The sequence below is a fragment of the Chlamydomonas reinhardtii genome, chromosome 5, assembly GCF_000002595.2.
Source record: "Chlamydomonas reinhardtii strain CC-503 cw92 mt+ chromosome 5, whole genome shotgun sequence".
NCBI classification, from domain to species: domain Eukaryota; kingdom Viridiplantae; phylum Chlorophyta; class Chlorophyceae; order Chlamydomonadales; family Chlamydomonadaceae; genus Chlamydomonas; species Chlamydomonas reinhardtii.
The window spans coordinates 1,094,085-1,121,043 of record NC_057008.1 but is presented as its reverse complement, the minus strand read 5'-3'; the positions used below and the strand labels follow the sequence as shown (position 1 = coordinate 1,121,043).

The 26,959-nt window shown below is 62.0% G+C and overlaps 5 protein-coding genes across 5 annotated transcripts; 1 reads left to right on the top strand and 4 right to left on the bottom strand.

Annotated features, from left to right (window-relative positions):
- Nucleotides 1-926: 926 nt before the first annotated feature.
- CHLRE_05g245800v5 (uncharacterized protein) lies at nucleotides 927-3,685 on the bottom strand. The gene is made up of 3 exons (XM_001700877.2): nucleotides 3,480-3,685; nucleotides 2,082-3,272; nucleotides 927-1,894 (listed from the first exon to the last, which is right to left on the bottom strand). Exon 2 carries the CDS (start codon nucleotides 3,255-3,257, stop codon nucleotides 2,820-2,822), a length of 438 nt encoding a protein of 145 aa, XP_001700929.2. The 5' UTR covers nucleotides 3,258-3,272; nucleotides 3,480-3,685; the 3' UTR covers nucleotides 927-1,894; nucleotides 2,082-2,819.
- A 210-nt stretch (nucleotides 3,686-3,895) lies between these two features.
- On the bottom strand, nucleotides 3,896-5,488 carry CHLRE_05g245901v5 (uncharacterized protein). Its single transcript, XM_043062506.1, has 2 exons — nucleotides 5,334-5,488; nucleotides 3,896-5,186 (listed from the first exon to the last, which is right to left on the bottom strand). Exons 1-2 carry the CDS (start codon nucleotides 5,421-5,423, stop codon nucleotides 5,109-5,111), a joined length of 168 nt encoding a protein of 55 aa, XP_042924644.1. The 5' UTR covers nucleotides 5,424-5,488; the 3' UTR covers nucleotides 3,896-5,108.
- A 2,015-nt stretch (nucleotides 5,489-7,503) lies between these two features.
- CHLRE_05g245900v5 (uncharacterized protein) lies at nucleotides 7,504-16,328 on the bottom strand. Its single transcript, XM_043062505.1, has 14 exons — nucleotides 16,075-16,328; nucleotides 15,963-15,994; nucleotides 15,747-15,836; nucleotides 15,616-15,673; nucleotides 15,201-15,293; nucleotides 14,574-14,612; nucleotides 14,217-14,372; nucleotides 13,893-14,024; nucleotides 13,457-13,558; nucleotides 12,306-12,353; nucleotides 11,847-11,945; nucleotides 11,395-11,499; nucleotides 10,874-10,972; nucleotides 7,504-10,468 (listed from the first exon to the last, which is right to left on the bottom strand). The coding sequence occupies exons 1-14, from the start codon at nucleotides 16,114-16,116 to the stop codon at nucleotides 10,373-10,375; spliced, it is 1,191 nt and encodes a 396-aa protein (XP_042924643.1). The 5' UTR covers nucleotides 16,117-16,328; the 3' UTR covers nucleotides 7,504-10,372.
- Nucleotides 16,329-16,403: 75 nt separating this feature from the next.
- CHLRE_05g245950v5 (uncharacterized protein) lies at nucleotides 16,404-23,470 on the bottom strand. Its single transcript, XM_043062507.1, has 15 exons — nucleotides 23,162-23,470; nucleotides 22,737-22,911; nucleotides 22,269-22,409; nucleotides 21,918-21,964; nucleotides 21,402-21,543; nucleotides 20,589-20,719; nucleotides 20,230-20,301; nucleotides 19,891-20,016; nucleotides 19,598-19,709; nucleotides 19,302-19,396; nucleotides 19,015-19,137; nucleotides 18,689-18,806; nucleotides 18,251-18,413; nucleotides 17,799-17,934; nucleotides 16,404-17,594 (listed from the first exon to the last, which is right to left on the bottom strand). The coding sequence occupies exons 1-15, from the start codon at nucleotides 23,285-23,287 to the stop codon at nucleotides 17,415-17,417; spliced, it is 1,887 nt and encodes a 628-aa protein (XP_042924642.1). The 5' UTR covers nucleotides 23,288-23,470; the 3' UTR covers nucleotides 16,404-17,414.
- Nucleotides 23,471-23,614: 144 nt separating this feature from the next.
- On the top strand, nucleotides 23,615-26,945 carry CHLRE_05g246000v5 (uncharacterized protein). The gene is made up of 4 exons (XM_043062508.1): nucleotides 23,615-23,859; nucleotides 24,095-24,355; nucleotides 24,623-24,719; nucleotides 24,894-26,945. The coding sequence occupies exons 1-4, from the start codon at nucleotides 23,782-23,784 to the stop codon at nucleotides 24,980-24,982; spliced, it is 525 nt and encodes a 174-aa protein (XP_042924641.1). The 5' UTR covers nucleotides 23,615-23,781; the 3' UTR covers nucleotides 24,983-26,945.
- The last annotated feature ends 14 nt before the right edge of the window (nucleotides 26,946-26,959 follow it).

Here is a 26,959-nt window from a genome sequence, read left to right as displayed (position 1 = left end):
CAGGGGTGTTCCTGGGGGGCTTCGCCCCCCCCCTGGAACGCTGCGCTGGGGGGGCTCAGCCCAAAAATGCACCCCCCGGACGGCACGCGCCATGCGACACAGCAGACCCACTCGGCCTAGGTTAGGAATGGCCCAGTGCTATGTCGAACGACTCAGGTCGAAAGGGTCTGCTGGTGCTGCCAGCACCTCAAAGTTGGGGCAGTTGGCGGTTGGGGCAGTTGGGGCCCAAACCGGGAGTGGTACCAGGTGGTACCCGGGTGGCCATTGCTGCGTGTACCGTAAGAAACTAAGAATGCGACATACCGTAGGCAAGCCACATCGTCTCCCGTGCCCTCTGACCTCTGACCACGCTGTCCTCTGTCTGCTCTGCCCACCTGCTGGCTTCTGCCTGCTTTCCGCCGGCACTGCCATCCCATCCATGTCTTGTTTATGGTCATCCACTTTGCAATCCAAGGTTAAGACCTAGCAGACTACTGGGCGGCATCGCCGCTATGCGTCACATGCATGCGTGCACGTACGGTCTGCAGATACTGAAGAGAACGGCAGCATGGCAAGTTGAAAATCTCGACTCTTGCGGGGCGAAGGCGCGAAGCGGGGCTGGCAACAGGTTTGACGCGGCTTGCGGTGAAACCGTCTGCCGTCTCCAGGCTGGCTTGATACATTGATACCCATAAAGGGGAAGTGCTCGCGCTCGCAGCCCACGCGCCCGCGCGTCAGCTCTGTATAACCGGTGGCCTAGCTGGACGCTACGTGCGGCCGGCAGGGTCTGGGAAGGTGTGTTGTGCACGGTAGGCAGGGCCCCCGTATGGGTGCGCCGCGCCCCCTGCGGGGGCCGGGGCACGCTGACGGACATGGCCTGCACGCATGCCGCATCACAAACATGCGTATTCTCAGCCCGCCCATCGCGTGGGGTTGTTGTGCATAATGTTCCGTGTCCAGACGATCCAGCTCACAGCTCACACTCCCGCCCCCCCCCCCTCACAGACACACACACACACACACCATTTCCTCACGCCCTCACCGGCGCATCCCCCCCTGACATTCATCGCCTGCGCCGCTCACCCTGCCACTCCACGACGCCTCGGCCCCCTCCCACAAATATAATCGCTTGCAACTAACGCCTCTGCCTGTGCTCCGCTAGTTCAGCTTGGTTTGGTTCAGTTTGGGGCTTTGGGCTGATACTTATAACCCTTCCCCCTTGGCAGCGGCACATTCACTTGCCCACCACGCAGGCACACAGGGCCGGCACCATGCAGGATTAAGCGCAGTGCCGGGATAAGAGAGTTCATTAAGGCCCGGCACTGCACTGCACTGCATGCATACAACATGGTGAGCATCCCCAACCGGCCGGCGCTGCCCCTTCCCGTTTGGGCGCCGGCCTATGGGACAAAAACGGCCGGGTAGCCGCCGTCTTTTGTCTGGGCACATGGCGGTTTGGGGGCTTCTCCATAGGAAACCGGACAAAACCGGCCCCAAACCCGGGCCAACAAAGTCTCGCCCCAGACATTAGCCCCTGGAAGGAATGATGTGGAAACGGCCAAAATGGCCGATTAATGTCTGGAGACAGTAAGATAGGAGCCCAGCAACGAAATGCTGTTTCTTGCCATACTTCTTCAGTGCTTGGCTTGCCTCGCTCCGACCTGTTCACAGGGGGTGCCTGCACCCCTGCCTATTTATCGTGCAGCCCTTTATTCACTCAGCTTCAGCAGAATGGCCGTATCGGCCTCAATCTGCCTTAGCCAGCCCCCCTGCCCGCCTTACCCTTGCTGCCTGTCAGTCTCCATCTTGTGCTGCCTGCCCCACGGCCCCACCCCCTCCCACCTCCGCAAAATGGTTGGGCCATCGCTCTGCTTGTCCGGCTTGCTGCTGCAGTGCTGCCCACTAGGCCAGAATGCTGGATCCATATCAAACACACACACACACACACATGCACACACACACGCACGCACGCACACACACGTGTGCTCTTTCACACACACACACACACACACACACACACACACACATACACACACACACACACACACACACACACACACACACACACACACACACACACACACACACACACACACACACACCGTCCCTCCTCCTGTCCTCCCAAACTGGCACATCTTGCTTTATGGCATCACGCCGGCATGTAACATGTGCACCTGTGCAACGCCACTCCTGTCTCGCTAACCCAAGCTCTCCCGCTGCCTCGTAGCCAGCTACGACCGCAGCGTCCAATAGACCTCCTCAGTCAAGCTCCGCGTTCATTGCGTTCATTGCGTTCATTGCTCCGCACTCCAATTGATTCTCCAAAAGCCTGCCCACTGCCCAAGCAAAGCGTGCCTGGTCGTCGCCAGCAAACCCACACCGCCAGTAAAGTGTTCCTGGCCGCAGCGCCCGCCTCCTTTGTCGGGCTCCATCCGCTAGCTTACCACTCACACTGCGTCTGACATGGCCAGTATGCATCGGCAGACCTCCAACATCGCATGCGCCATTGACGAGTGGCACACATGGGTATGACATGGGTATGACCTCACCACCGCTCCCACCGCCGCCCCGTGCTGTCCACCGCCCGCACACCACCCCCCTTCGCTGCCATCACTACCACAAACTGCACCGCCACCACCACCAGGGCCCCGCTCCCTCACCGCATGCAAGCGGTGCATGCGCCCAAGCACGATACGTGACGCTTTTCGTCAGTTGCGAGGAGTACGGTACGAGGATCACGAGAAGAGGATCATGAAAGAGGAGCACGGTAAGAGGAGCACGGTAAGAGGAGTGAGAGGAGTGGGCTGGGGCGCTGAGCGGTCCCCTGGGGCCTCACTGCATCACTGCATGTACATCAGCGTGCGCAGGCCCCGCACCAGGTCTACCGGCGTCACCTCCTCACTGGGCACCTTACACACCACCATCCGGGTGAGCTCCTTGCCCGCTCGTGACAACACCGCGGTCACGAGCTCCTCCTCCTCGTCCTCCTCATCCCTGTAGGGGTACCGGGTTTTCGGCTGCAAGGTGCCGTAGACGCCGAGGGTGGTGAGCACCATGGACGACAGCATCTCGAGCGTTTCGTTAAACCCTGAGGGGCCTTTCTCGCGAGGCACCCTGAACTGCATGCCGGCATGCCGAAACACCCACGCGTCGGTCTGCGGCAGGAACTGCAGCGCAGGTATGGCACCCGATTGCTGGCGCGATGTGCTGAACTCCAGAGTTATCGCCGTCTCTTTCCAGTCTTTGGCGTACTGCTCAACCGCCACGTCTACCACCATCTTCGCAATATCCATCTGTGGAACGTGCGGCGTGAATGGGGGGGGGGCAGAGCCAGCCGGTGGATGCAAGCGTCCCGTGACAGACGTGAGGGGCGAGGGCGGGGGCGGGGGGCTGACGCGGCAGGCGGCGGGCGGTGCGGCCAAGCGCGTTCTGCAAATCCCGACTCTTGCGTACTGGCCCACCCAACCACGATGGTCTAACCATCTGAACCTGCAACTTACGTTTGTAAGTCGCTTTGCGGCTGGCTCTGCTGACATGCCCAACTTCTCCTGCCTACTTGTTCGCTCGAGCAACACGACAGGTATATGAAAGGACACGCGTCAAGTATCAAAATGGACCAGGTGGACAGTTACTGTCGTTGAATGGCAGAACTATATTGTCAATGGAATGGCAGCAACGGCCCAACGCGCGGCGGTGAACCGGTCAGTGATGATGATATATGTACGCGGTCGGACAGCTAACGACCCACAACGGGCCAATGCCGGTAACCTCATCCGGTCCCCTCCCCCCTCGCTTTGCCCCCTCGCCCGCAGAACCGGTTTAGCTGCAGCCCCCCTGCACCCACCGTGCTGGCCGTGGCGTACCTCACGGCGCCGCCGACAGGGCCTGACAGGTTGCAAAGAAGCCACAAGAAATCCAGTACAGTATCTTACACCAGCAGTTGCGGCTCTCGCAATGCGCCATCAGAGCGCCATACCGCCCCCAAATGCGAGGCGCTCTTTATTGACTCCTTACTGCCGTGTAGCGTTACAAACCGCCACGGCCCCAGACGAGAATCCCAATCTCTCAAAACCGACAATAGCCTCCACTCATGCCTCAAGCGGCCTAGCAACTCAATCGTGGCCCTCAGCGGCCTCCTAGCTCCGGCCTCGCAGCTCCCGATAACCCCACCAAGTCCGCCGTGCCCGCCCCAGCCCGCCCGTGTTGAGGTTGCACTAGTGGCCGAAAGTGCTGCCAGCACTGGGTGTGTCGCATGCACGTAGCGCCTAACGGCAGAGTCCAGACAACCACGCCGCGGCGCCCACGGGTACCACCACATTAATCCGCGGCGGCGCCAGGGGGGGCGGGTGGGTTGTCACCGTCCCGGCAGAGGGACGATCCGATAATACAGTACAGAAGCACAACGGCAGATAAAGCGCCGTGTGCTCCTGACGCCTACAAGACCCAGCTCGGTCCGGCCCCATGCAGGCACGTACCCGAGCGTCCTGCACCGTGCGTGACTTTAACGCAACACGGCAGTTACGTCGCAATAACTAGACTTATCTCCACTGCGCTGCGATAAGTCAGCGCTTATTGACTCCTTACTGCCGTGTAGCGTTACAAACCGCCACGGCCCCAGACGAGAATCCCAATCTCTCAAAACCGACAATAGCCTCCACTCATGCCTCAAGCGGCCTAGCAACTCAATCGTGGCCCTCAGCGGCCTCCTAGCTCCGGCCTCGCAGCTCCCGATAACCCCACCAAGTCCGCCGTGCCCGCCCCAGCCCGCCCGTGTTGAGGTTGCACTAGTGGCCGAAAGTGCTGCCAGAGTTTGGTAGTAGTCCTCAACGCAGGGAGGTCATGGTGCGGGCGACGGCAGCCCTGGTGGCTGGGCTTGATTGGCTTCGCGTATGAAGCTCCTCTCGCAAAGCGCTCGGCCCAACGGCCGGTCATGCAAACCAAGGTGCGGTCGGCGGTGATGGCGGCGGCGTTCGTGCCCTTGCGCTACCGAAATCATGTGTCTCGAACACCGCGGAGCGCTCCGCCCATCGCCTAGCTTGCGCACGAACGTACGGTCCTAGTTGCACACTCGACAGCGCTCAATAGAACGAGCTTCGTGCTTCGGGAGATTGGCTGCACGAGCAGCACCATCACACGGGGATGAGCGCTGCCGGAGGCGCCGCCGGAGGCGCCGCCGGAGGCGCCGCCGGAGGCGCCGCCGGCACCTGCTGCAGGCGCAGGGCGACGCCAACGAACGCGTGGCCTGACAGCGCCACACTCCGTCGGTCATGGGCGGTCAATGGTCACTACCAAAAGACAAGCAGCAATAGGAACACGACTGGCTTTGCAAGGTAGGGCCATGATACCAGACTCACAAACGTATCAGGTGCAACAATGGCCACGACAGATGCACACATGCGTTGCCCCGCGTGCGCCAGCCACGCAGACGACGCCGCGAAACACATGCATCCTCTGCTGTCCAGGTGTGTGGCTTCTGGGTAGCTGTGGCCGTCCGTGTGCCCAGGAACGGTAACAGCGCGTGTTGGCACGTGTTGGCACGAAGCACTGGAGACCACGGTACTCTCTACCGGCCCCCAGGGCCATGCCATAACACGTGTTGACGTTGTAGGCTGCATAACCTTGGGAATAATAACAACATCGTGACTCGAAGCTGGAACAGACTAGCCAACATGAGCCAGGAGAAGGCGGTTTCACTTACGCGAGTCACGCGCAGCAACCTGCCCTTCACCCGCGCCGTCGTGGTGTAAGATGCGGGCAGCCATGCCCAGCCGTGCAGCATGGCCACGAACACCAATTTCTTTCTTTCTAGGTGCCATGCTTGAGATTATTTGCGGTGTCTCGCCATAAGAGTCACTACCGATCAAGCAGTAAGTACACCCCCGGCGGACGCAGGGCAGGCGCGCACGTGAATGTTTGCCTCCAAACGCAGCGGGGATGCATGCACACAATGCTCCGTACGTGCCAATACCGTACGCCACGGCGGCTGTGTGGGTGTTATAGCAGGGAGGGCAACATGAAGGGTAACACCCCAGCAACCCCAGCAAGGCTGGCCTGGTCGAGCGGCGGAAGGTTGAAGGATACCCGTCACGCGCAATGTACATATAGTGATAGAAGGCGTAATGATGGGGCAATAAGGAGCACTCGCGGGCCGCGACGGGTTGGATGCGCCGCGGGCCCTGGCCCCAAGGGAGCGAATGCCGGGCGGAGCCGGTCGTTGAGCGACTCGAGGGACGTGCCAGTAGTGAACAGCAGCAGTGGCGGTGGGTCATCCAATGTGAGAAATGATACAGCCACGCCGGCAGCCAAACTCCGCACTGGACCACGTACGGGCACGTTGTGGTACTGCTGTGAGGAGGCCGGGCTGAGTTGGGATGCCTGCCGACCGCCAAGCCCACGCACAGGGCGCTGTCAGCCTGGCCACCAACATGTGAGCCTGTGCCGCCATACGCTCTGAGTTGTAATTACACATAGCACACTTCTCGTAGCACTTCGGTGATAAGTACGTAATTGCCCCGGGAGAAGTAAGGCCGGGGCTGAAAGGAACCAAGGTTGGTGCCGTAGGCGTCCACTCGCGAGTGGGCAGGCGACACAGTTGGCATGGGTCTCTGGGTTCATGAGGCATTGACAGAACACGCTGCCCCTGCTATGGCTCTGACGAAGTAATATGTATGCATACATGTCCACTCATGTCCTAATGAGGGATGGGCAGGGAGCGTGTCGCGTGCCGCACAGCACGCAACTTGAATTGAGGCCATAACATGACACAGATGCCGGGCGTGCCATACAGGCGGCCAACTCCACGGCACAAGTCAGCTTGACGCATCCACAGATACATACATGGCGCCTGACTCTGGGATGGGATCTATCGGTCTGACTGTGGGGTCGATGCTACCCCGGCATGGATCTGGGTTGAACGGTTGGTGGTACCATCGCGCGGGCGTGGTGGGTCGAGTAGCGTGTTTCATGCACGGCACTCCCGCTAACCAGCTACACACCGCAGTGTACCGGTTGTCCAACAAATACATTCAGACCATTCTGGTATCCCACTCAAACCTGCGCCAGTGTCAGGAAAAGCGCTTGCCAAGTCGGCTACCCGCTTGCACAGGATGGCGAGCGGTTGACTGGCATGTGTACAGGCGGGGTGGGCCAACAAGAGGGGAGGGTGGATGGGTGCAGTGACTCGGTGGTGGCGAAGGGGCACCACCGCGAGCAGCGACAGCTCAGCCCAACACACGAACGCCATCCACACCCACCAGGCAGGCTGTAATCCCAGCTCCGACCGTATCTCGCAACACAATGTTGGTTGGGCTCATTGCGTGACACAGCGTCCGATGCCTGGTTCCGGGCTGCAGGAAGGAGCCCCGGCATGGTTATGCGTCATGCGGTATTGTACTGGCTAGGCAATAGCATGCTGGCCGAACTGCACAAAACTCCACATCGCTCATTGAGGGCGAAAGATCCGGAAACAAATTCGGCACTTGGGCCTAGCGCACATATCGAATGCATATAGGTTGGCTCGGGGTGCGTCAGCCAGACTACAAGGGTGATGCCGCGTGATAGCATGATGTGCGTGCGGACCTCAAGACGTACAGGGTGACGCATGATCACGTAAGCCCGCTCCGTTGTCAACACGAAGCAATAGCGAGGCGCAGGCTTGCCGCGCACGGTGCACTCAAGGCGTATTGCGACAGGGCACGCAGCAGGGCACGCACGCAACAAGTCGGAGCGTCCATAACGACAGGGCAGGCAGCATAATTGCATGCGGCACACGGGCCATATCGCAAGACCCATCTCCATAGCACTTGATGCGAGGCGCAAACCCTGTTACTGGCGGCACACACGCCGCATCCGAACGTGGCGCTCAGACCACACAATGTCCACAACGCAAAGGCATGTACAACGAAGACATGTACAACGAAGGCATGTAAGCATTTCAATGCCGTCTGTAATCCACAACACAAGAGTGTGGAGCCCGTTGCTTGCGGCACACAGGTCGTATCATAAGGGCACGTATGCCATCAAAGCAAGGGTGCGAAGCCCGTTGCTTGCGGTACACAGGTCATATCATACGGGCACGTATGCCGTGAATTGTCCATTAAACAAGGGTGCGGAGCCCGTTGCTTGCAGCGCACAGGTCGTATCATAAGAATACGTATGTGGCGCATTGTCCATGAAGCAAGGGCGCGGAGTCCGTTCCCTGCGGCACACTGGCCGTATCATGAGGGCACATATGCCGTCCATTGTCCATAAAGCAAGGGCACGGAGCCCGTTGCTTGCGGCGCACAGGCCGTATCATAAGGGCACGTATGCCGTCCATTGTCCATAAAGCAAGGGCACGGAGCCCGTTGCTTGCGGCACACAGGCCGTATCATAAGGGCACGTATGCCGTCCATTGTCCATAAAGCAAGGGCGCGGAGCCCATTGCTTGCGACGCAGAGGCCGTATCATAAGGGCACGTATGCCGTCCATTGTCCATAAAGCAAGGGCGCGGAGCCCGTTGCTTGCGGCGCACAGGCCGTATCATAAGGGCACGTATGCCGTCCATTGTCCATAAAGCAAGGGCGCGGAGCCCATTGCTTGCGGCGCACAGGCCGTATCATAAGGGCACGTATGCCGTCCATTGTCCATTAAGCAAGGGCGCGGAGCCCATTGCGTGCGGCGCACAGGCCGGATCCCAACGGCACACACGCGAGCTTTCCCCAAGGGCACGCGGGCCCTGCGGCCTGGATAGGCGGACAGCAGAAGTACCGCGCCAAAAATCCTGAGGGCCTTGGGGGGAGGGGGTGGCACGATGGAAGAATAATGTGGAAAGCTATGAACTGTAAAGCGACGGGTAGACACGAAGGCACGGCAAGCAGGACCGCGCATGGCAAGCAAGTAGCCCGCCCGCACAGCTGTGTATGCCCTTTTGCTTTCAGTGACTTGCCGAACGCCTTGTCCGCAACGCTTCACGCGGCTTTGCTCCGCTTGATTGTTCCGCTCTGCTCCGATATGCTCCCGATTGCGGCCCCGAACCAAAGCGTGGTCCAAAGCGCCAGAGAAGCGTTGAAGGGCATTCCCTTACGATCAGGGAGCGAGCGTAATCAAGCTAAGGGGTTCCATTGAGCAGGATCGCGCAACAAAAACGCTGCAACTCCGTTTGAGTGTATATTAAACGCTTTTTCAGTCCATACATGGTAAAGTATAGTTAGAACCAGGTATAGGATTGCAAAGAAAGTCCGGAAATGTAGGGAATGTTTAAGTGCGACACACTGAGGTCACCGTCCCGGCAGAGGGACGATCCGATAATACAGTACAGAAGCACAACGGCAGATAAAGCGCCGTGTGCTCCTGACGCCTACAAGACCCAGCTCGGCCCGGCCCCATGCAGGCACGTACCCGAGCGTCCTGCACCGTGCGTGACTTTAACGCAACACGGCAGTTACGTCGCAATAACTAGACTTATCTCCACTGCGCTGCGATAAGTCAGCGCATAATGCGTGCGGCCCGAACCCTCGGCAAATGCACCACGATCACAGCACCGGCCCTGCCCATGCTCTTACCCACCCCGGGCATAAAGCATCCATTTCGCAGCACTGCTCCTTATACCGACTTCGGGCGGTAGGCCGGTCAACCTACCGGTAACTGCTTATGTCGCCTGCTCCGCACCACCGCACACGACACTGCATCTTCTGACATCAGCACCTCATCATGTGTGACCTCCATCCAGCAGCTGCCAGCGCACCCTGCCGCCGCAGATGTAGGCGGCCCGCACACAAACGGCGGCCACAGACGCATCCACCGGCCACAGACGCATCCCTGTCGCACCCAACAAAGCATCCCTTGTTCCCCACGCTTTCCTACCCAACCGACCGTGGTGCTCATTTGACTCGCCTGCGAAAGCTTCGTGGCTGCATTCGCACCACACCGAACGCAATGTACCCATTCGGCACAGCCACATTCCCCCACATCCACGCCAATGGGCGGCCCACGCAAGGCCTGCCCAGCCCACGAGCCTCTGCCGCCCGTTGGCCCCCACACTGAACCACACAGCACCTGGGTCGCCTCCTGCCCATCAGGCCGGCAACTACCGAAAATGCAACCAGGAGGTGCGTGCGCACAGTCTCGGAAGAGGGTATCACAGCTAGCAGGCAGCACAGCTAACCGCCTCCTCGTCAAGGCACGGTAGCCTCCTGCACTCCCTCCGCTAGCGCCCTTATCCTAGTCCTAGCCCCCACGCACTGCCCTCGTCTGCCAAGCGTTCTAATCAGACCCTTCAAAGCCGAGCTCGAATCTTGACACGGGCCCTGTCAAGCAACACCCCATCCCATCCCGCCACATTCCGTCCGTCAGTCAAGCCAAGCACCCATGCTCTCGCGCCATCTAGGCAGCAAGCAAGCAAGCATGCATGCATTTACTTGACGGGGTAGACCCAGGAGAACTTGTCGTCGGCCTTCTCGGTCTGGATGTCGGTGAGGGCCGAGTACATCTCCAGAGCCACCGGGCCGGCCTGTGTGGCAAGGGCCGGATGGGGGGGAGGGGGCATGCATGATTAAAAGGGGGGGGGGTACATGACGATGCTGAAATGCAACTGCTGGGGACTGTGGGCTGTGTGGCCGCCGGAGGGCCGCCACTTCCTCGCCACGCCTGCACCTCGCATTCCCCCACCGACATGCCGCACCAGGCCCCCTGCTATTGCCTCCCCTTCCCCACTGCCCCTCCCCACTGCTACTGCCCCTCCCAACCGCTACCGCCCCGCCCCCCACCACCACCACCACGGTCCCCGCCCCCAGCTACTAAAACCCACCAGTCTGCCGCTGCCACCCCCTTCAGCCCCCCTGCTGCCGCCACCCCCTTCAGCCCCCCCTGCAGCGCCCCACCCCCTCGCGGCCTTCCTGCTGCCGCCAAAACGCACCTGTCCGGGCGCGGTGTAGGCCTTCTTGTTGCCGCGGTAGGTCATGGAGCCCACCGAGGACACCACCACAGCCGTGCCGGTGGTGAAGATCTCGTCGGCCTGTGGAAAACAAGGGGTGGGGGGGGGCGGGGGGGTTGAGAGGGGTTAAGGGGGCGGGCATGCGCGCCAGCATACTGTTCAGTAGAGACCCGCTCCAGGAACGGCTGACCCAAAACCCGAAAAGCACCCAGATATCCATTGCGTTCTTGCTGCTGATGGCCCAAATCCCATGCATGCACCTGCTCTTGCAGCTCCTCCATTCCCCTGCATTCTTGCAGGCAACGGTGAAAGCAGTCCCCTGCCCCCATTCCACTCCCCCACCCCCGCTACCCTTCTCTGGATCACCTTTGCAACAACCCCCTCCGGCCTCCCCTTCGGCCTCCCCTCCGGCCTCCCCCTCCGGCCTCCCCTCCGGCCTCCCCCTCCGGCCTCCCCTCCGGCCTCCCCCTCCGGCCTCCCCTCCGGCCTCCCCCTGCTCATACCTCCATGGCCTCGTGCACGGACACGGCGGCCTCCTGCACGTCGTAGCCGCGGCTGCGCGCCAGCTCGATGATGGAGCGGCGCGTCACACCGGGCAGGATGGTGCCCTGGGGGTTGTGTGTGCGTGTGTGTAGGGGGGGTTACATTCATGTTAAATAAGACGAGAGGGGCAGAGGGCGTAGCCAGGAGCAATGGTACAGATGCCACGTAGTAGTGGGGGTTACATGCATTAAGTTGTAGTTGGGGGGGGGGAGGGGGAGCGTAAATACCAGCCCAAATTGAACCAAACCAACCCGAACTAGCGGAGCACAGGCAGAGGCGACAGTTGCAAGCCTGGGGTTGGGGTTTGGAGGAAAGGGGGGAATGCCGGTAGCCGTCCATGACTGACGGCGTGAATAAACGGTTCGGGAGGTTGCAGTGGTGGTGAGTAGCAGAAGGCAGGGCGAGCACTCACCGACAGCGGCGGCGTCTTTATCGTCTTGCCCTTGACCACGAAGATGTTGCATGAGGACACCTCCTCCAGGTACGTATCCGTCTTGGCGTCAAGGTACACCTGAGATGGTGGGGGTTACACGCATTAAAATTTACGAAGCGAAGTCGTAGCCAGGTACAAAGGTACACAGTAGTCGTCGTTACCGATGTCCGCGGAGATGGTGGGGGAGGAGGTGAAGGAGGTGGTGTACGGGGAGGAGGAGGACGTGTGATGATGAGGACGATGACGAGGGTTAACAGCCCCGGGCACCCACTACGGTTGGCCGACAGCCCCAAATTCCTCCATAGAAACTTCGAGGCACACCGCCGTATTCTCTGATTCGGACAAGATTGCCGTCCTCCACCCGCCCCCCCCCCCCGCCCGCCCGCCGCCTGCTCCCCCCCCAGCCCTCCAGCCCGCCACCCGCCACCCGCCACCCACCACGTCAGCAAAGCCGTTCTTCTTGGCCTCCAGCTGGGTGACCAGCACCTGTGTGTGTTTGGGGGGTTGGGGGGACAGGTGTGGGCGTTGTGTTGTGTTGGAGGGCGAGGGGAGTGGGTCGGAGGCAGCCAGCGGGCACGGGCCCCAGACGGAGCCAGACAAAGAGGCTAACGGCACGCCTCATAAATGGCTACCCCGCCCCGCCCCCCTCTGTTTTGGTCCCCCCAGCAGCGACACCGGCTGACAGCCCCCGGCTTGTGCTGCTGGCCTTTGATGTCATATGCTGCTGCTACTGCGGCTGCTGCTGCAGCACACACGTCGCTCCAGCTGCAAAGCAGCAGCTCACGCCGCCGTCCCCTCTTGCCGCCGCCGCCGCTGCCGCCGCTGCCGCCGCTGCCGCCGCTGCCGCCGCTGCCGCCGCTGCCGCCGCTGCCGCCGCTGCCGCCGCAGCCACCGCTGCCTTCCGCTGCCTTCCGCTCCTGCTGCCGCTGCTACCCTCGAGGCTCCGCGACCCCCCCCCCCCCCCACACACACTGCTGGTCCCCTCATCTCCCTTAGCCGCCGCCGCATCCGCCAACCCCCCTGTTGCTGCCGCCGCCCCCCGCGGCCGCCCCCTACTGCCAGCACTGCCGCTAGCTGGCTCACACACCGATCCTGCCGCATGGAGGTCCCTCTTCACACAGCCGCCACCACCACCGTTACTGCAGCTGCTGAGAGGCTGCTGCTGGCTGTTAGGGGGCTGCTGCTGCTGCTCGCGCCGCTCTCCCCCGGGTGGCGGCCACAAGTGTCCGATAGCGGCAGCAGCAGCCGCAGCAGTAGCAGCAGTAGCTGCCGCAGCCGCAGCCGCTGACCAGCCCACCGCCCAACCACCCAGCGGCCAGGGCCAGGCGCGGCCCTGGCGGCCGTGCCCTCCCCACCCAGACCCGGCACCGACAGCCGCGCATTCCCTTTTCTATCCCATAACCTCACCCCCTCACCCATCCCTTCTCTGCCCACACGCGCACGCGCCCTAACGCACGCACGCGCCCTAACGCACACGTGCAAGCGCGCAGTGCCACGCAGGCGCGCTGTCACACACTCGCCCAGCCTATAACGCGCCCTGCCGCACACGTGCCAGCGCGCAGCTGCCACGCACGCAGGCGCGCCCTCACCGGCGAGTAGTTGCCCGCCGCCTTGGTGCCGCCCATGCCTCCGGGCGCGGCGCGGTGGAAGCGCTCCTCCACGATGAGGTCAATGGGGGTCAGCTGGCCGCCCTGTGTGTGTGTGTGAAGTTGGAGGGGTAGAGGAGGAGGAGGAACAGGGTAGGAGGAGAGCACGAACCGACCTGGGCATTCTCCTAATGTGGCGGCCGCAATGCACCAAAAACACACCTGCCCAGTTCAGGCCCCTCAAGCCCCCGTTGACCAGGGACTTGAAGAAACAAGCCTGCGCCTGACGCAACTCCGTTACTTCCCCTGCCCCCTCTCCCCTGTTGCCCGCCCCCATACCCTGCTGTCCCCTCCCCTCCCCTCCCCATCCCTGCCCCTCCCCACCCCAACCCATCTGCTGCACCCCCCCCCCGCCCCCCCCCCCCCGCCCCGCACCCGCCTTGAAGTAGGCCCCCACGGCGGCGGCGAAGATGGCAAAGGTGTAGGCGGGCGCCGGGCCCAGGCCCAGGATGGGTCCGGTGCCCATCAGCAGCGGGCGCAGGTAGAGGGAGCCCTTGCCCATGGGGGGAACCTGAGGCGGGGGGCAGCCGGTCATGGGGAGAACGGAGTAAGTCAGTCAGAAGATTGAAGTGTCGACGTCCAGCAGGGTCCTCCCGTGCTCTCTTCCCTCCCTCCCTCTCTTGTTGTTGGTTTCCTTGGATTGAACACACTATCCCTCCCTCTCCCCATCCCAAAATCTCCCGCCCCTCTGCAGTCCACTCACGTAGTCTAGGTTGTTCTCCACGGTGGCACGCACCGCCTCCACGAACTGGTCCTCGGGCACCGACGGCATGGACATGCGCGCCGCGCCCGCCTTGAAGCGGGCCGCGTTCTGGTCGGGGCGGAACAGCACCACCCGGCCCTTGGCGGACTCCTGGGCCTATGGGTGTGTGTGGAGGCGGTGGTTGGGAAAGGTGAGTTTGAGAGTTGGTTTGAGAGTTGGTTCGAGACTTGGTTTGAGAGGGGTCCCCGTGCCTTCTTTTGAGGCTTGGATTGATGAACAGAGCGAAGCCGAGCGAAGCCGAGCGCTCTATGTTTATCATCCCTGCCCCCCGTACACACAGTCCCAGCCGCGCCGCACCTTCATGCCCTCGAAGATGGCCTGGCCGTAGTTGAGCACCTGCATTTGGGGGAATGGTGATAGAAGGGCGCCGAGGTGGATGTGGTGGTGACCCCGAGGATGTCTAGGTACACAGTGCATTGGCGGCATTGGTAGGGGTATTGCCAGTCTGGCACCGTGTGCGCCGCCCGCCAATCCCCATTCACCCGTGCGCCAGGCCCTGTCCCCAGCCCTCCACTCGCCGATGCAGCCGCCGGGACGCACGACAGCAACCAGGTCGCCACCGCGCCGTCACATCGCCACGCCCTCCACCTCGCCCTCCACCCCGGGAAGAACGCCAAATGCCCCTCCGTACGCGGCGTTGCGAGGCTGGGTGCTCCGGTGCCGCGTCATGAAGCTGCTGACAACATCCCCCCCTTCAGTGCATCCTGTACCGCTTTTCCAACCATCTTTGCACCCCCCCTCCCCGCTCTCGCACCCCTCCTCGCTGCGCCCGGCACCCTCCCACGCCCCCCACACTCTCACACCCTCCCACGCGTCCCTCCCTCCCTCGCCCCCAAAATCCCTCCTACCAAACTCCCCAGCCCCAGCCTCCTGCCAGCCCCCTCCCCACCTCCCCCCACCTCCCCACCTCCCTCCCCTCCCCACCTGCGCGCTGGGCATCATGTTGAGGGGGCCGTAGGGCACCAGCTTGCCGCTGTCCCAGCCCTTCTCCGGCGTCCACTCCGCCACATACATGGTCTGGTTGGATGTGGTTTTGTGATGTTGACGGGGCGAGAGCGGCAGCGGGTTGGCGGTGGCTTTGGCATTGGCTTTGGTTGCGGACGCAGTGGTGGTGCGTGGTGGTGTGCAGCAGACTGGCGCAGCGCCAAACTGTGCCAGTGCAACCCCCGCAGTTCCCCAGCCTCCAAACACACACGCCAGGTGCATTGTGACAAAGTGGCCTGCCGCTTGCAGCCCACGCAAGAACTCGTCTGCGCCGTCCCCCTCTCCCGTCCGCCAGGCCCCAACAGCAGTCGCGTAACCCTCCGCACGCCGCGCCCGCGCCCCTGTGCGAGCTTACCGCAGCAACGTCCTTCAGGCCGAAGCCCAGGCTGTCCCAGTCAATGTTAGCCTTGGCCCTGCATGAATGCAGGCCAGCAAGTTCAGCACCAGGCCCTCCCGGAAAAGCGAGTGCAGCGAGCGAATGCATACCTGCGCTCGCCAGCGACGGGCGCCGCAGCAGCAGCGATCGTGTGCAGGCGCGTCCGCGCAATGTTGGCAGCGCCGCATCGCCGCAGGCACCTGCAGATGGAGCAGCACGCCGAGCATAAGCACGCGGCGGCGGAATGCGCAGTGTTGCGGACTTGCTGGCAACAATTGAAGACGCCAGGGTCATGAAGCATGAAGATCAGAGCATTTCCGACTTACTGGGCCTTCGACGGAGCAAGAGAGCGGTTCATCTGTGGACACCACGAGGAATGTTCAGCGACCGAGGGCTCTTTGAATCCGGTCCTTTGCCCAATTCAGGGATTACACGCACCGTTGGAAGAAGGTTCTGCCAAAGGCGGAAGCCCAAGCTCATATAGCACGGAGCAGCACTGAACCCCCACTGAGACAACTCAACGCGCGCCTGAGGAGGCCTAGATGATGTTGATATAGACCTATACAAAGCTGCTGCGAGTGCGCCTGCAGAGGTGGGAGGCACGCTGCGCATGGGCGTCGCCCCTGCCGATTTGGCCTTCACGAAGCTGGGTGGGTAAGGCCTGTAGCCTGGGTGACACAAAAATATAAGAGTTGCGTAGAGCGCGGCGCGGGAGGGCAAAGCTTGGGGTGTTGCAGACTTGGAAGTCCCCCAGTCGCGGGGTAACGACGTCACGGCCCTTACAGTCAGTGCCACGCCAGGCTGCGTACTCAGCTAACAGCGGTGGTCTGCCAAAGCATTATTTTCGAGGCTGTCGCAATTTGCGAGTTGCGAATTCCTAAAATAAAGGGCGAGGTGCGAGGCTTGCAAGCGAGCGTTATGAGTCCCTTTTTCCCGCGCAGAGTCTCCAACCGCCAGCGCGCTGCCCGATCGCCAAAGCGTGAGCAGCTTCACGTCAACGCCCCAACTCTCAAAAGATACTTGCTGGCACAACGTCCTGTACCTCAGTTACAGAGCCTCGAAAGACTACCGCAGCTTGTCCGCCTTCACAGAGCCCCACGGCGTACCCTCCTGCACAAGCCTTGTCTCCCCACCTTGCATGTTCGCATGCCCATACGCACCTAACTAGTGTTGTCATGCCTGATCGGATACCTCTGCGCGACCATTCAGCTCCTGCGCACAAATATCCATCATCGTGCGCTCTTAAAGAGCTCATTCAAGTCTGGCTTACTCATCGCGTCACACCGGTGTCAAGTGCGCCCCAACCAAAAAGCTACCGTCGTCAATCTATAGCGCCCATGCTAGAATCTAGATGGGCCCGCAAGCTCATTGTACAAACAGCCCCAACCACATGCAGGAAATCACACCCAGACACACATAACATGCGCAGCGGGTCCTGTCCTCCTCACAGCCAACGGAACAGCGGCCCCGCGGCGCCCTCAAGTAAACTGGCGCTGCCGCCATCACCTACGCATGCGGCTCTGCTGCTATCTGCATGCTCTCCCGGTCTCCCACACGCAACAGCAGCCACAGCGAGTTGCCTGCTGGGGCCGCCGCTGTGTGCCGCAGCCGCGTCTCCCTCCGCTGCGGCCCCTCCTCCGCAGCCGCCAAGCCCGTGTGTGCCACAGCCGCGTCTCCCTCCTCCGCGGCCCCTCCTCCGCAGCCGCCCCGCCAGTGTGTGCCTCAGCCGCGTCTCCCTCCTCCGCGGCCCCTCCTCCGCAGCCACCAGCCCTGTTGGCTTACATGAACGCCGCGATCTCCTTGGAGGCGCGCTGCAAGAGTGTCAGGCGCTTGCGGATGGTGTCGCGCTGCGCCGCGATCTCCTCGCTCTCGTTGATGAGGCGGCGCAGCTGCGGCTCCTCCTTGCCCGCCACCTCCTCCTGCAGGTCCAGCAGCAGCCCTGACTTGGCGGGCACCACCTGTGGGATCGGGGAGCAGGCGGCGGGAGGCGGGAGGAGCATGCAAGGTTGTTTAGTGAGGGTAAGTGAGCGCGCATGCAACTCAACTTGCACCTTTTCACGCTTGACCGATTTCTACTTTCACCGGCCGCCTGTGCCCGGCTTAAGAGCAACTACCATCTTGCCCGCCAACCCTCCGCCATCACCACGGCCGCAGGCACGCACCATGGTGTGCACGATGGCCTTGGGCACGGTGGCCAGCATCTGGCCCTTCACGATGGCCAGGTAGGCGGACACGTGGTCAGAGATCTTCTGCAGGTGCGCGTCCGCCGGCGGCAGGTTGTCGTAGCGCTTCTCGAAGCTGTGGGGTGGGGTTTACATTCATAGTCAGTTAAGGAAGTGGTAGACGGTAGAGGGAAAGGCATGCGCGCAGGCGCACGAGGGCGTGGGTGCAACACGGCAGGAGCGGGTAGGACAGGGCAGCGGCCAACGGCATACATTGCGGTGCGCACTGAGGCTGCTGTGTGCATGCATGGGTTGCCAGGATCCGCTCGTGGTTTCAGTCAAGCACGTGTATTTGCAAGCCCTCACGCCCGACCCCAGCGTCCCCTGCTCAGATACCCACTTTCCCACCTACACCAGCCACAATAAGTGCCACGCCCACACCCGGCGCTCACAGGTTGTCTCCGGCGAGCGTGTAGAAGGCTGGCCGCGGGCGCGAGGGGTCGTAGGCGTAGGACTCGGCCGCCACAATCTCGCGGAAGAAGGAGGCGGACAGGTAGGACGCCTCCATGTCCACCAGCGTGCGCACCATGCCGTCCGCGTCCTTGCGCAGCTTCTCTGCAGAGTGCAAGGGCGTAAGGAAGAACATGTGACAGAGTGTTGGGCAATTGCTGACACACACGGCTTTTTGCTTATCTTCATAGAGTTGTTCGGGGGAGACGAGCGGTGGATGCTGCGAGTCAGGTCAGGTGGATAGGAGCAGCTAGAGAACCCGATACGTCACTCAATGAGACCGGCCAGTCGCACCGTGCTGTGTGCTGCGTACACAGTCGCGAAACCCGCCCCACCCAGCCCGGCCCCATCTGGGTGCCCCTTGTCGCACGAAAGCTCACCCAACGTGCTGGCCGCGTGGTTGATGATTTCCGACTTGAGGTTGAAGAAGCGCGCGAGGTCGCGGCACTCGGGCGTGTTGACCGCCAGCGTGACGATGGATTTAAGGATTTGGTGCACCTGCGGACACGCGCATCCAGCCGGCCTGGTCACGCAATTGCAATGCAAACTACAAAACGTCCCCTCGTGCGCTGGCTAGCCCCTTCACACAACGGCTGCGCATTTGCTAGCCCGTATCATTGATTCAATCGCACGCCTGTGTACCGATACTGGGCCTCCTGCCTTGCCCTGAACAACCCTCCTCCCCCCCCCGCGGCGCTGCCTTCACCTGCTCGATGGCGTTGAGCGCGGGGTCGCGCAGCAGCGACAACCCGTCCTCGATAAGGCGGCGGTAGCCGTTCTCGGGCGCGATAATGTGCGGCTGGTAGCCGTCCGCCTCGTTCACCACCATCTAAACAGGGGAAGACAAACAAAAGGAGTGAAGGGGAAGCAGTGTTCAGTCCTGCCCTTGCCCCGGCAGACGAGCGTGTACGCAAAGCAATGAGCCCATGCGACTTCTACCCTACGCCGTACACACATCCATGCCTCGCGCCTCTCCTCCAGCTCCTATCGCACCTGCACGTTCTTCAGCGTCAGGATCTTCTGGAAGGGCAGCTTGTTGATGGCCTCCTTCAGCTTGATCTCAAACACGTCCAGCACCTTCTCGCCACCTGCACAACAAAACAGTTCGAGGTGCCCGGGTTAGCCCATGGCTTCAATCGCGTGATCTCCTGGCCACACATCAAGCCACGGCGCGTACGGAGCGGCTCCGCCCGCTTGCTGAGCACCACCCAGTGCTAGCCCCCACCGTTCCCCCCACAAAACCTGTGACGCGCTGCTGCCCGCCCCCCCCCCCCCACACACACACGCACCGTCCTTGCCGCCGTCCACAATGCGCTCGAAGGCGCGCTCCATCTTCTGGCACAGCTGCAGCGTCATATGCAGCATGGCGCCGCGGCTGTGGCTCACGTCGCCTCCCAGAGCCTGGCATGAGGGATGATGGGATGAAGGCAGATAAGGGTGTAAGGATGTAAGGTGAGAGTGTTCAGGTGAAGTTCTAAAACGGGCCAGATTGTAGCCACGCTGTTTGTGCTCCCGGCCGTGGCGAACGCCCCCGGCTATGCAAGCATGCGCGGCCCCGGCCGGCACCGAGGGATTGACGCACCGTGAGCTCCTTTTGGAGCTTGGCGATGGTGCCCTCGATGTAGGACTGGATGGAGGGCAGGCTCTTCATGATCTCGTTGATCAGGTGGTTGGAGAGCTTCTCCGCCAGGAAGGTGGTGCCGGTGTTCTGTGGCACGGGTGCAGGTGCGGGTAGATTAGCCCAAGCTCATAGGAATCAAGAAGACCCAGAACCCGAAGCTGTAGGGATGGTGGTGGCGCGCGTTCTATCTGTAGGACTCGGACACATGACCCCAACAGTCCACCCCAGCCATGCAAACACAAAATCCAAACACGCGTCCCCCGCTTATACGCACACGCCGCCCCCCACGCCCCCACGCACCTGCAGGTCCTGGTACTCGGGCTTGCCCTTGAAGAACTCCTGCTCGCGGGCGCGCGCGTCCTTCATGGTCACCTGCGGGGCAGAGGGGGCGAGGAGTGTAAGAGCGCACACACATACACACATGTTATAGCGGTTGTGTCCTCCCTCGTGCTCTCAAAGACAGGCTACGCATGCGCTTCCCCACTGCCCCAACCCCAGCCCCAGCCCCAGCCCGACGAGCTGCCGCCGCCTGCCGCCGCCACACCTAACAACCCTCCCCAATATGCACCCTTCGCCTGCCGCCACCTGCCACCTCTCCCTCCGCCCGCTGACACCTTCCCCCGCCCGCCCGGGCGGCTGCCCCCAGACCCCTCCCCCACCTTGCTGTTGAGGTCGGCCTGGCCGCGGTTGACCACCGCCACCCAGCCGTGCTTGAGCTTCAGCGTCTTGCCCAGCAGCACGTCGCGGCAGTCCGTGCCGCGGTCCATAATGTCCACCTTGGTCAGCACACCTGTTTGGTTGGGGTTGGTTAATTGGAAGGGTGGTTGGCAGGTTTGTTGGTTGGGCGAGGCAGGCTCTTCCCGCATGTCACACGGTGCCCGTGTACCTGCCATGCTGCCCCCCCCCCCTTCCAGGCCTTCGGTATCCCTAGCTCTGGTGCGCTGTTCGCAATGGCGCCTTCATCGCTAACTGCGCGTCCGTGTTACGCCTGCGGCTGCAATCAGCTGCACGTGCAGCCCCCACGGCCTTGTCGTCAACTACCGTACCCTTCCTTCAGGTCCTATGCAGCCCTTCTCTCGCCCCTCTCTCGCCCCTCTCTCACCCCTCTCACGACCTTTCCAACAGGTCGCCCTCCCACAGTGCCATGCTTAAGGCCAGGCAACGGCGAAAGCAAGACCACCCATCCAGGACCTGCTGGCCCTCGGCTTCGCATCCGCCGCCAAATGGGCCGCAAGGACCGCCAACCTGCTATCCTCCATCCACGTCTCCCACTGGTCCCTGGTGCTGTAGCAGCTCCAGCCCACGCCCCGTCTCCGCCCGCCATCCCCGGGCATCGCCCGCCCCCAACCACCAGCCCCCCGCCCCCACCATTATGTCTGCATCTTGCGGTTCGTTCTAAACTCTTGGCTTCTCTCTGGGGCAAGCGGCCCCTCACCCCTCACCCACGCCCCTCCCGCACAGCCGCCACCCACCAATGGTGCGGTCGCCGGAGGGGTCCACGTCGCGCGCCATGCGCAGCGCGTCCGAGGTGGCCAGATCCGCGTTGGCGGGCGTCACGGCCAGGATGATGGCGTTGTCCGACTTGACGTACTGGCGAGCCATGTCGTCCAGCTCCTGCAACGTTGCATGATCCACCCCCATTCCCCCCAGAATAGTTTGGGCTTGGTGAAGCTGACTAGAATGCCTGACTGCCACATGGGCAAGCACTTATAAGGCACGCAGCGCTCGTGCTCGCGTGGTTGTATGGGCCATGCCATCTCCCGTTTTGTGTTGTGGAATGTGTGGTACGTGCCCTGGTCGTGTGTCGAACCCGGTTTGCGACCACACGCCGTCAAGCGTGCAGCCATGCGCCGTGCTCGTGTGCGCTCCCGGTGTGTGGGCGCCATGTGGAAAGATTGTACGCGCATGCTGCGTTATGCTGTGGGTCGCTTGCGTGAGACGTGAGGCGAGCGCCGCCTGAACCCTCACACCATGCCCCACCACCGCACCTGCACAATGGACGCGGGCTGGCCGTCGATGGGCACCTTGGTCAGGCCTGCACGGGAAAGAGGCCGGGCAGGGCGGGCCGCGCGAAGTGAGGTAAGTCCTGCAGAACCTGGGCCGGAGGGTGCTGCGCGCTATGAACTAGCGCGCGGATCCAAGATGCCGAACACCCAGAACAAGCCACACGGCCAGCGGCTCAAGCTTTGCGGCTGGCAACACGCCCCGGAAGCTTGCGGGCTTGGCCGGCGTCAGACAGATGAAGCAGCCACATCCACGGCGGCATTTCATACGGTCCGTACGACCATCCACTCCATATTGCACGGGCGGTAGCTAGTCGGCTAGTCGGCTCGACTTACCGGGCATGTCCACCAGGGTCAGGTTGGGCACGTTGACGGAGTAGACGGTGAGGTAGATGGGGTCGGGCGACACCACCTTGGTGCCGCCCTGGCGCTGCAGGTGCCGCGTCGTCTCGTCCTCGATCTCCGTTGTGATATCGTCTGTCGAAGTGCGGCAAGGCAACGTGGTTGCATCGGGGGGAGGGAGGATGAGAACATGATGCATTGCGCCGCTTCTGGCTCCATGGTTTGCTTGAAGCTGCTGCGGAACGCGCGGGCTGGGGCATGACGAACGCGCACTCGACCGAGACGGCAGGCAGTCCCCTCCGCGCTGTGTGGCTGAGACCACGGCCTGCCAGGTGTATTTCTCGCGTCGGAGTACTAACCGGCACACCGGAACCTCGCCACCGTCCTCTGCCTGTCTGCTCGCCGCCCCAATCCCATCCCCCCGGCTGCCTTGTGGCAGACCCTCTCCTGAGGCTGTCTCACCGAAGTTCGTGAACTTGCGCCCGGGCGCGTGGGCGAACTCGCCATAGTCGACCGCGTTGGGGTCGTCGGTCTTCACGAGCTGGAGCACCAGCGGGCGACGGGTGACAATACCCGTGCCGCGAGGCAGGAAATCCCTGCCCACCACCGCCTCGAGCACCGATGACTTGCCCGAACTCTGCAGTCGTGGGGCGTGCTCGTTCAGGCGCCTCGTCCCCGAGCAGGATCGATCAAGGCAACACACGAAATGCGCCAAACTACAGCGCAGCGGGGTTTGCCAAACAGCCCCTGCTTGCTGTCAAACCCGTTGCAAGCATGATGGAAGTCCAGCCTGCCCGCAGGCACAGGCTTTGCGAGGACAACCCCAACTGCCCCCAGCTCCCTCCTCTTCTGCAGCACCGACCCTCCGCCCGGGCAACAGCACGCACCTGGCCTCCGACCACCACAATGGTTGGCAGGCGGTTCCAGAGGATGCTTTGAGGGCTCAGCGCATTGTCACCAAGAGACGTGCAAATTTGCTGCAACTTATTCACAAGCCCGATCACGCGCTCCATCTTTCCAAAAGCTTTGGCCCTCTCGGGAAAGCCTAGATGATGTTGAAGCAGAAGGGGGCCTAATCGCACAGAAGGTGAGGGGTCGCGATGGAAGTGCTCGGGAGTTGCAGTTTAGAGTACGCGTAGTCCTGTCACAAGGTATATGGAGCTACGATAGAACGACAGCGACCTGCGCAGCTCTACTCAAACACGGAGGACGTGCTCGAGCGGGGAAGCAAACTCGGTTGGCACCCATGCAGACTCTGGTCCCATGCATGGGCGAAGGGCGACGGGCTCCTTTGGGGGTGTAACCATGGCCCAAACGTTCTTTGGTATTAACCGTTGTACATTCACTCGTGCCTAGGCCGTCAAAATACAGGACTTCTCCTCAGCAAGCAACCTGTGCCTGTGCCTTCATTTGGCCTGTGACGTTCATATAGAACTGAAGCTTGCACTAGCAATACGTGTACTGGCCACCCTTGACCGTTTACGGTGCTGAGCGCGAAAACATAACCATGACTGGTGCTGCGCCTGATAACGGGGCCCCTATCGGGGGTTTCTTTGACGAGTTCAACAAGGACCCCGCGAAGCTGGTGCGTCGGCTTCTGGCTGTCAGCCGGGCGGGTGGTGAAGGTGCATTGCGAGCCGTGCGCATCCTACTCGCCGCCTGCCTTAGTCACAAGACATCTCCGAAATGAGCCGTGTATACGTATCGTTGTGTTGCGACCGTGCTTCACGCGCGAGCTGGAGCCGCCCAAAGGCCGGTACACGCGTGGCGGGCGTATGAAAGGCCTCCCTCACTTGATCGCCTTCACGCACTGCGCGCAGGCGCTGACGGAGGAAGTCAACCGGAAGCTGTGCGAGGTGCTGACGGAGCTGGCGGAAGACATCGTGCAGGGGCTAGCGGAGAGCGGCGCCGGCGAGGCGCCGGCGGTGGCTCCGAAGGAGCCTGCAGCAGAGGGGGTTGCGGAGGAGGCGGAGGCGGAGGGCCCCTCCAGCAACGTCAACGGTGTGGATGAGGTGGCGGCGCTGGCGGCTTACAATGACGCCATGGCGGCCGTCATGCGGGAGAGCGACATGTCCAGCAAGGTGGGGGTTTGGCGTGCGTGTTTGTGCGTGCAACCCCCCAGCCACCCTCCGAGTCCCCACGCTGCATCGCCCTGCGCTGACAGCTTCCTCCTGTTTGGGTCAGCATGTACATACACAAACACCTGCATGCGTCCCTCCCTCGTGCTCTTACGCACCTGCATGTGCAGTTCTGCACCCACCGCCTGCCCCCCCCTTTAAACCTGTACCTAAGTACCTGCGCCTCCCCTTATCCGCCCTCGCCCCCCTGCCCCTCCTCCTCCTCTACAGGACATGTGCAGCCTGCCTGACGACCACCCGCTCAAGGAACTCTTCTTCTCCGCCTTTGACGCCGCCATGTTCCACGACCTGCTCATGCGCTTCATTGGTGAGGGAGGGAGGGAGGGAAGGAGGGAGGGAGGGAGGGAGGGAGGGAGGGAGGGAGGGAGGGAGGGAGGGAGGGAGGGAGGGAGGGAGGGAGGGAGGGAGGGGGGGCGATGAGATGACGCACCGCTGCCTACCGTATCCAATGGCACCGCCCCCTGCCTCTACACCTGTGCAGGTCAAGTGAAGGGGCGCAAGGGCGGGCACGAGTGGGACGCGGAGGCGGCGGTGGGCGAGGCCGATGGCGAGGACCACACGCTGGAGTAACAGGAGCTGGGGTGCAGAGAGAGAGCTGGGGTGGAGAGAGAGCTCTCGGGCGAGGAGCGCTGGAGTGAGGGGCCAGAAGGGGAGGGCTGGGATGAGGCGCTGGGGTATGCATGTAGGCTGAAGAGGTGGGGCGAGCGTCCCCAGGGGCAGGCATTGACGCTCTCCGGGGCCACACACCGCGGCCGTTCACTGGTACGTCTGTATGGTGCAGCCGTGGAGGCTGGCCCTGGCGCGGGCACGGGTGCCTGCGCCCAACCCCCGCAGAGGGGCCCCGGCCAGTGGAGGAAGGCGAGACCTGAGCGAGGGTCCTTTTGTGGTGGTGCAAGCAAGGTGGTGGCAGAGAAAAGGGACGAACAGAGACCGACCGTGCAGCACCTGCCAACTTCCATCATCATTACCACCTTCGCGTATGCTTTCTTTTCAACATAGGTCACTGCTGCACTGATAGGCGAGCGTTTCGTTCATGCTTCGGAATGGTACTGAACTATTTGAGTTAGCGTGCTACAGAAGCGGAAGCAGAGTGCGAGACTGAGATTGTGAATGGTGTCATAGCACTGCCAGTACGGGCGACTGATTGTTGAGGACTGCACGGTCGATGCCGGCAATTACCCAATGGCGGTGTCTATGACTGTGGTGGTAGCGGTGCTAGTGCGATTGGTTTGCCGGTGTACTGCTGTGACATGTGAGTTACATTGCTCTGCGTGAAGGTGGGTGGACGGTTCGGGACGGGACTGGTCGGGTCTGACCAGGAAAGCAGTGAGCGGCGTGCGATGCACGCGTGCGACGAGTGTGGCAACATATTCGGGTTTGAAACATGTGATCTGTGGACTATGCGTGCCTAGGATGAGCACGAGTGACCAGTTGCGGTGGTGCGTGAGATTTGCCTGTGCGGGGCGGCTTGGTTGTGGATAGCTTGGAAAGGTGGTACGGGTATTTGGTTTTGGGTTAGGTAATGGCGGGCCCGTGTTAACTTTCTTTCCTAGCACGCATCGTGGACACCACATCTTTCGCCCTGGGGGCCCTGGCGGCAGCGCAGCTGCGCCCCGGTAGCACATCCACATCCAGGGCAGGGCGCACAAGATGGTTAGTCCACATTTGTTGGTATCGAGTGAAGTGGACGTGCTAGCAAACGCGCTGCTACTGCTGCATGACGAACCTGTGAGGGAATGCATTGCTACAGACGCACACGGTCTCGGGTTTGGGGACTTGGAGTCAGAAGTGCGCGACACGCGCTTTGCAGTTGGCGTTGTACAGCGCCAGTAGACGTACCGTAGCAGTTGGGTGAGAGCCAAAGGTCTCGGGGGCCCAGCACGCTCAGTAGGCTGGCATGTTGCGTCGCGGATTGAAAGGGTGCCTTGCTCGTACATGAAACACGTGCAACTTTTGCGAATCACAGATTCACAGGGCACTGGTGCAATAGGCACGGAACCCTGGGGGAAATCGGGACGCACCGGGAGTAGGCATGCCGTGGCCCGAGATGGACGCCTCGCGACACCTCGGTAGTCGGTAAGCCGTGTAAGCTGCCGTATGCGGACCGTAATAGTAATTGTTGCGGGCCCATCACCTCATGCCATAATGCCGTGCAACGTTGCAATTATGAGCCCTCGATTGGATGGCATTGCAGCAGAGCCAGGCGTCCGCTTGCCTGGTACAGCCGAGAGCCGGGGACAGCCGCTTCGGGGGGGGGGGAAGCGGTTGTGTGTGTGTGTGGGGGGGGGGGCGGGGGGCTGGCGGCTGATGGTGAACAGGGCCGCAGTCGGGAGCGCGACTGGAAAGCTCAGGAGAGAGGCCGTGGGGGATGCTGTGAAGGAGACGATGGTGGTGCATGCTCCTACGGGCGAAGGAAGCCTGGAAAGGCTGCCATAGCCCAAGCCCAGCAGTCCAACACGCCTTGCAATATTGCATCCGCACGGGGCCGATCAAAAGAAGTGGGAGTGGGAAACAGCTGTAAGCTGGATATACAGGGTGTGGCAAGTT

Coding starts and splice junctions, on each gene's coding strand:
- CHLRE_05g245800v5 (XM_001700877.2), bottom strand. CDS start 3,257: ATGGTGGTAGACGTGGCGGTTGAGCAGTACGCCAAAGACTGGAAAGAG.
- CHLRE_05g245901v5 (XM_043062506.1), bottom strand. CDS start 5,423: ATGTGTTTCGCGGCGTCGTCTGCGTGGCTGGCGCACGCGGGGCAACGC. Junction 5,187..5,333: donor TTGTTGCACCTGATACGTTT/GTGAGTCTGGTA, acceptor CTGCGCCTGCAG/CAGGTGCCGGCGGCGCCTCC.
- CHLRE_05g245900v5 (XM_043062505.1), bottom strand. CDS start 16,116: ATGAGCTTGGGCTTCCGCCTTTGGCAGAACCTTCTTCCAACG. Junction 15,674..15,746: donor CCCGTCGCTGGCGAGCGCAG/GTATGCATTCGC, acceptor GCATTCATGCAG/GGCCAAGGCTAACATTGACT. Junction 13,559..13,892: donor CCGTGGGGGCCTACTTCAAG/GCGGGTGCGGGG, acceptor ACACACACACAG/GGCGGCCAGCTGACCCCCAT.
- CHLRE_05g245950v5 (XM_043062507.1), bottom strand. CDS start 23,287: ATGGAGCGCGTGATCGGGCTTGTGAATAAGTTGCAGCAAATTTGCACG. Junction 22,912..23,161: donor TTGTGGTGGTCGGAGGCCAG/GTGCGTGCTGTT, acceptor CCACGACTGCAG/AGTTCGGGCAAGTCATCGGT. Junction 20,302..20,588: donor AGGCCGACCTCAACAGCAAG/GTGGGGGAGGGG, acceptor TCTGCCCCGCAG/GTGACCATGAAGGACGCGCG.
- CHLRE_05g246000v5 (XM_043062508.1), top strand. CDS start 23,782: ATGACTGGTGCTGCGCCTGATAACGGGGCCCCTATCGGGGGTTTCTTT. Junction 23,860..24,094: donor ACAAGGACCCCGCGAAGCTG/GTGCGTCGGCTT, acceptor CACTGCGCGCAG/GCGCTGACGGAGGAAGTCAA. Junction 24,356..24,622: donor AGAGCGACATGTCCAGCAAG/GTGGGGGTTTGG, acceptor CCTCCTCTACAG/GACATGTGCAGCCTGCCTGA.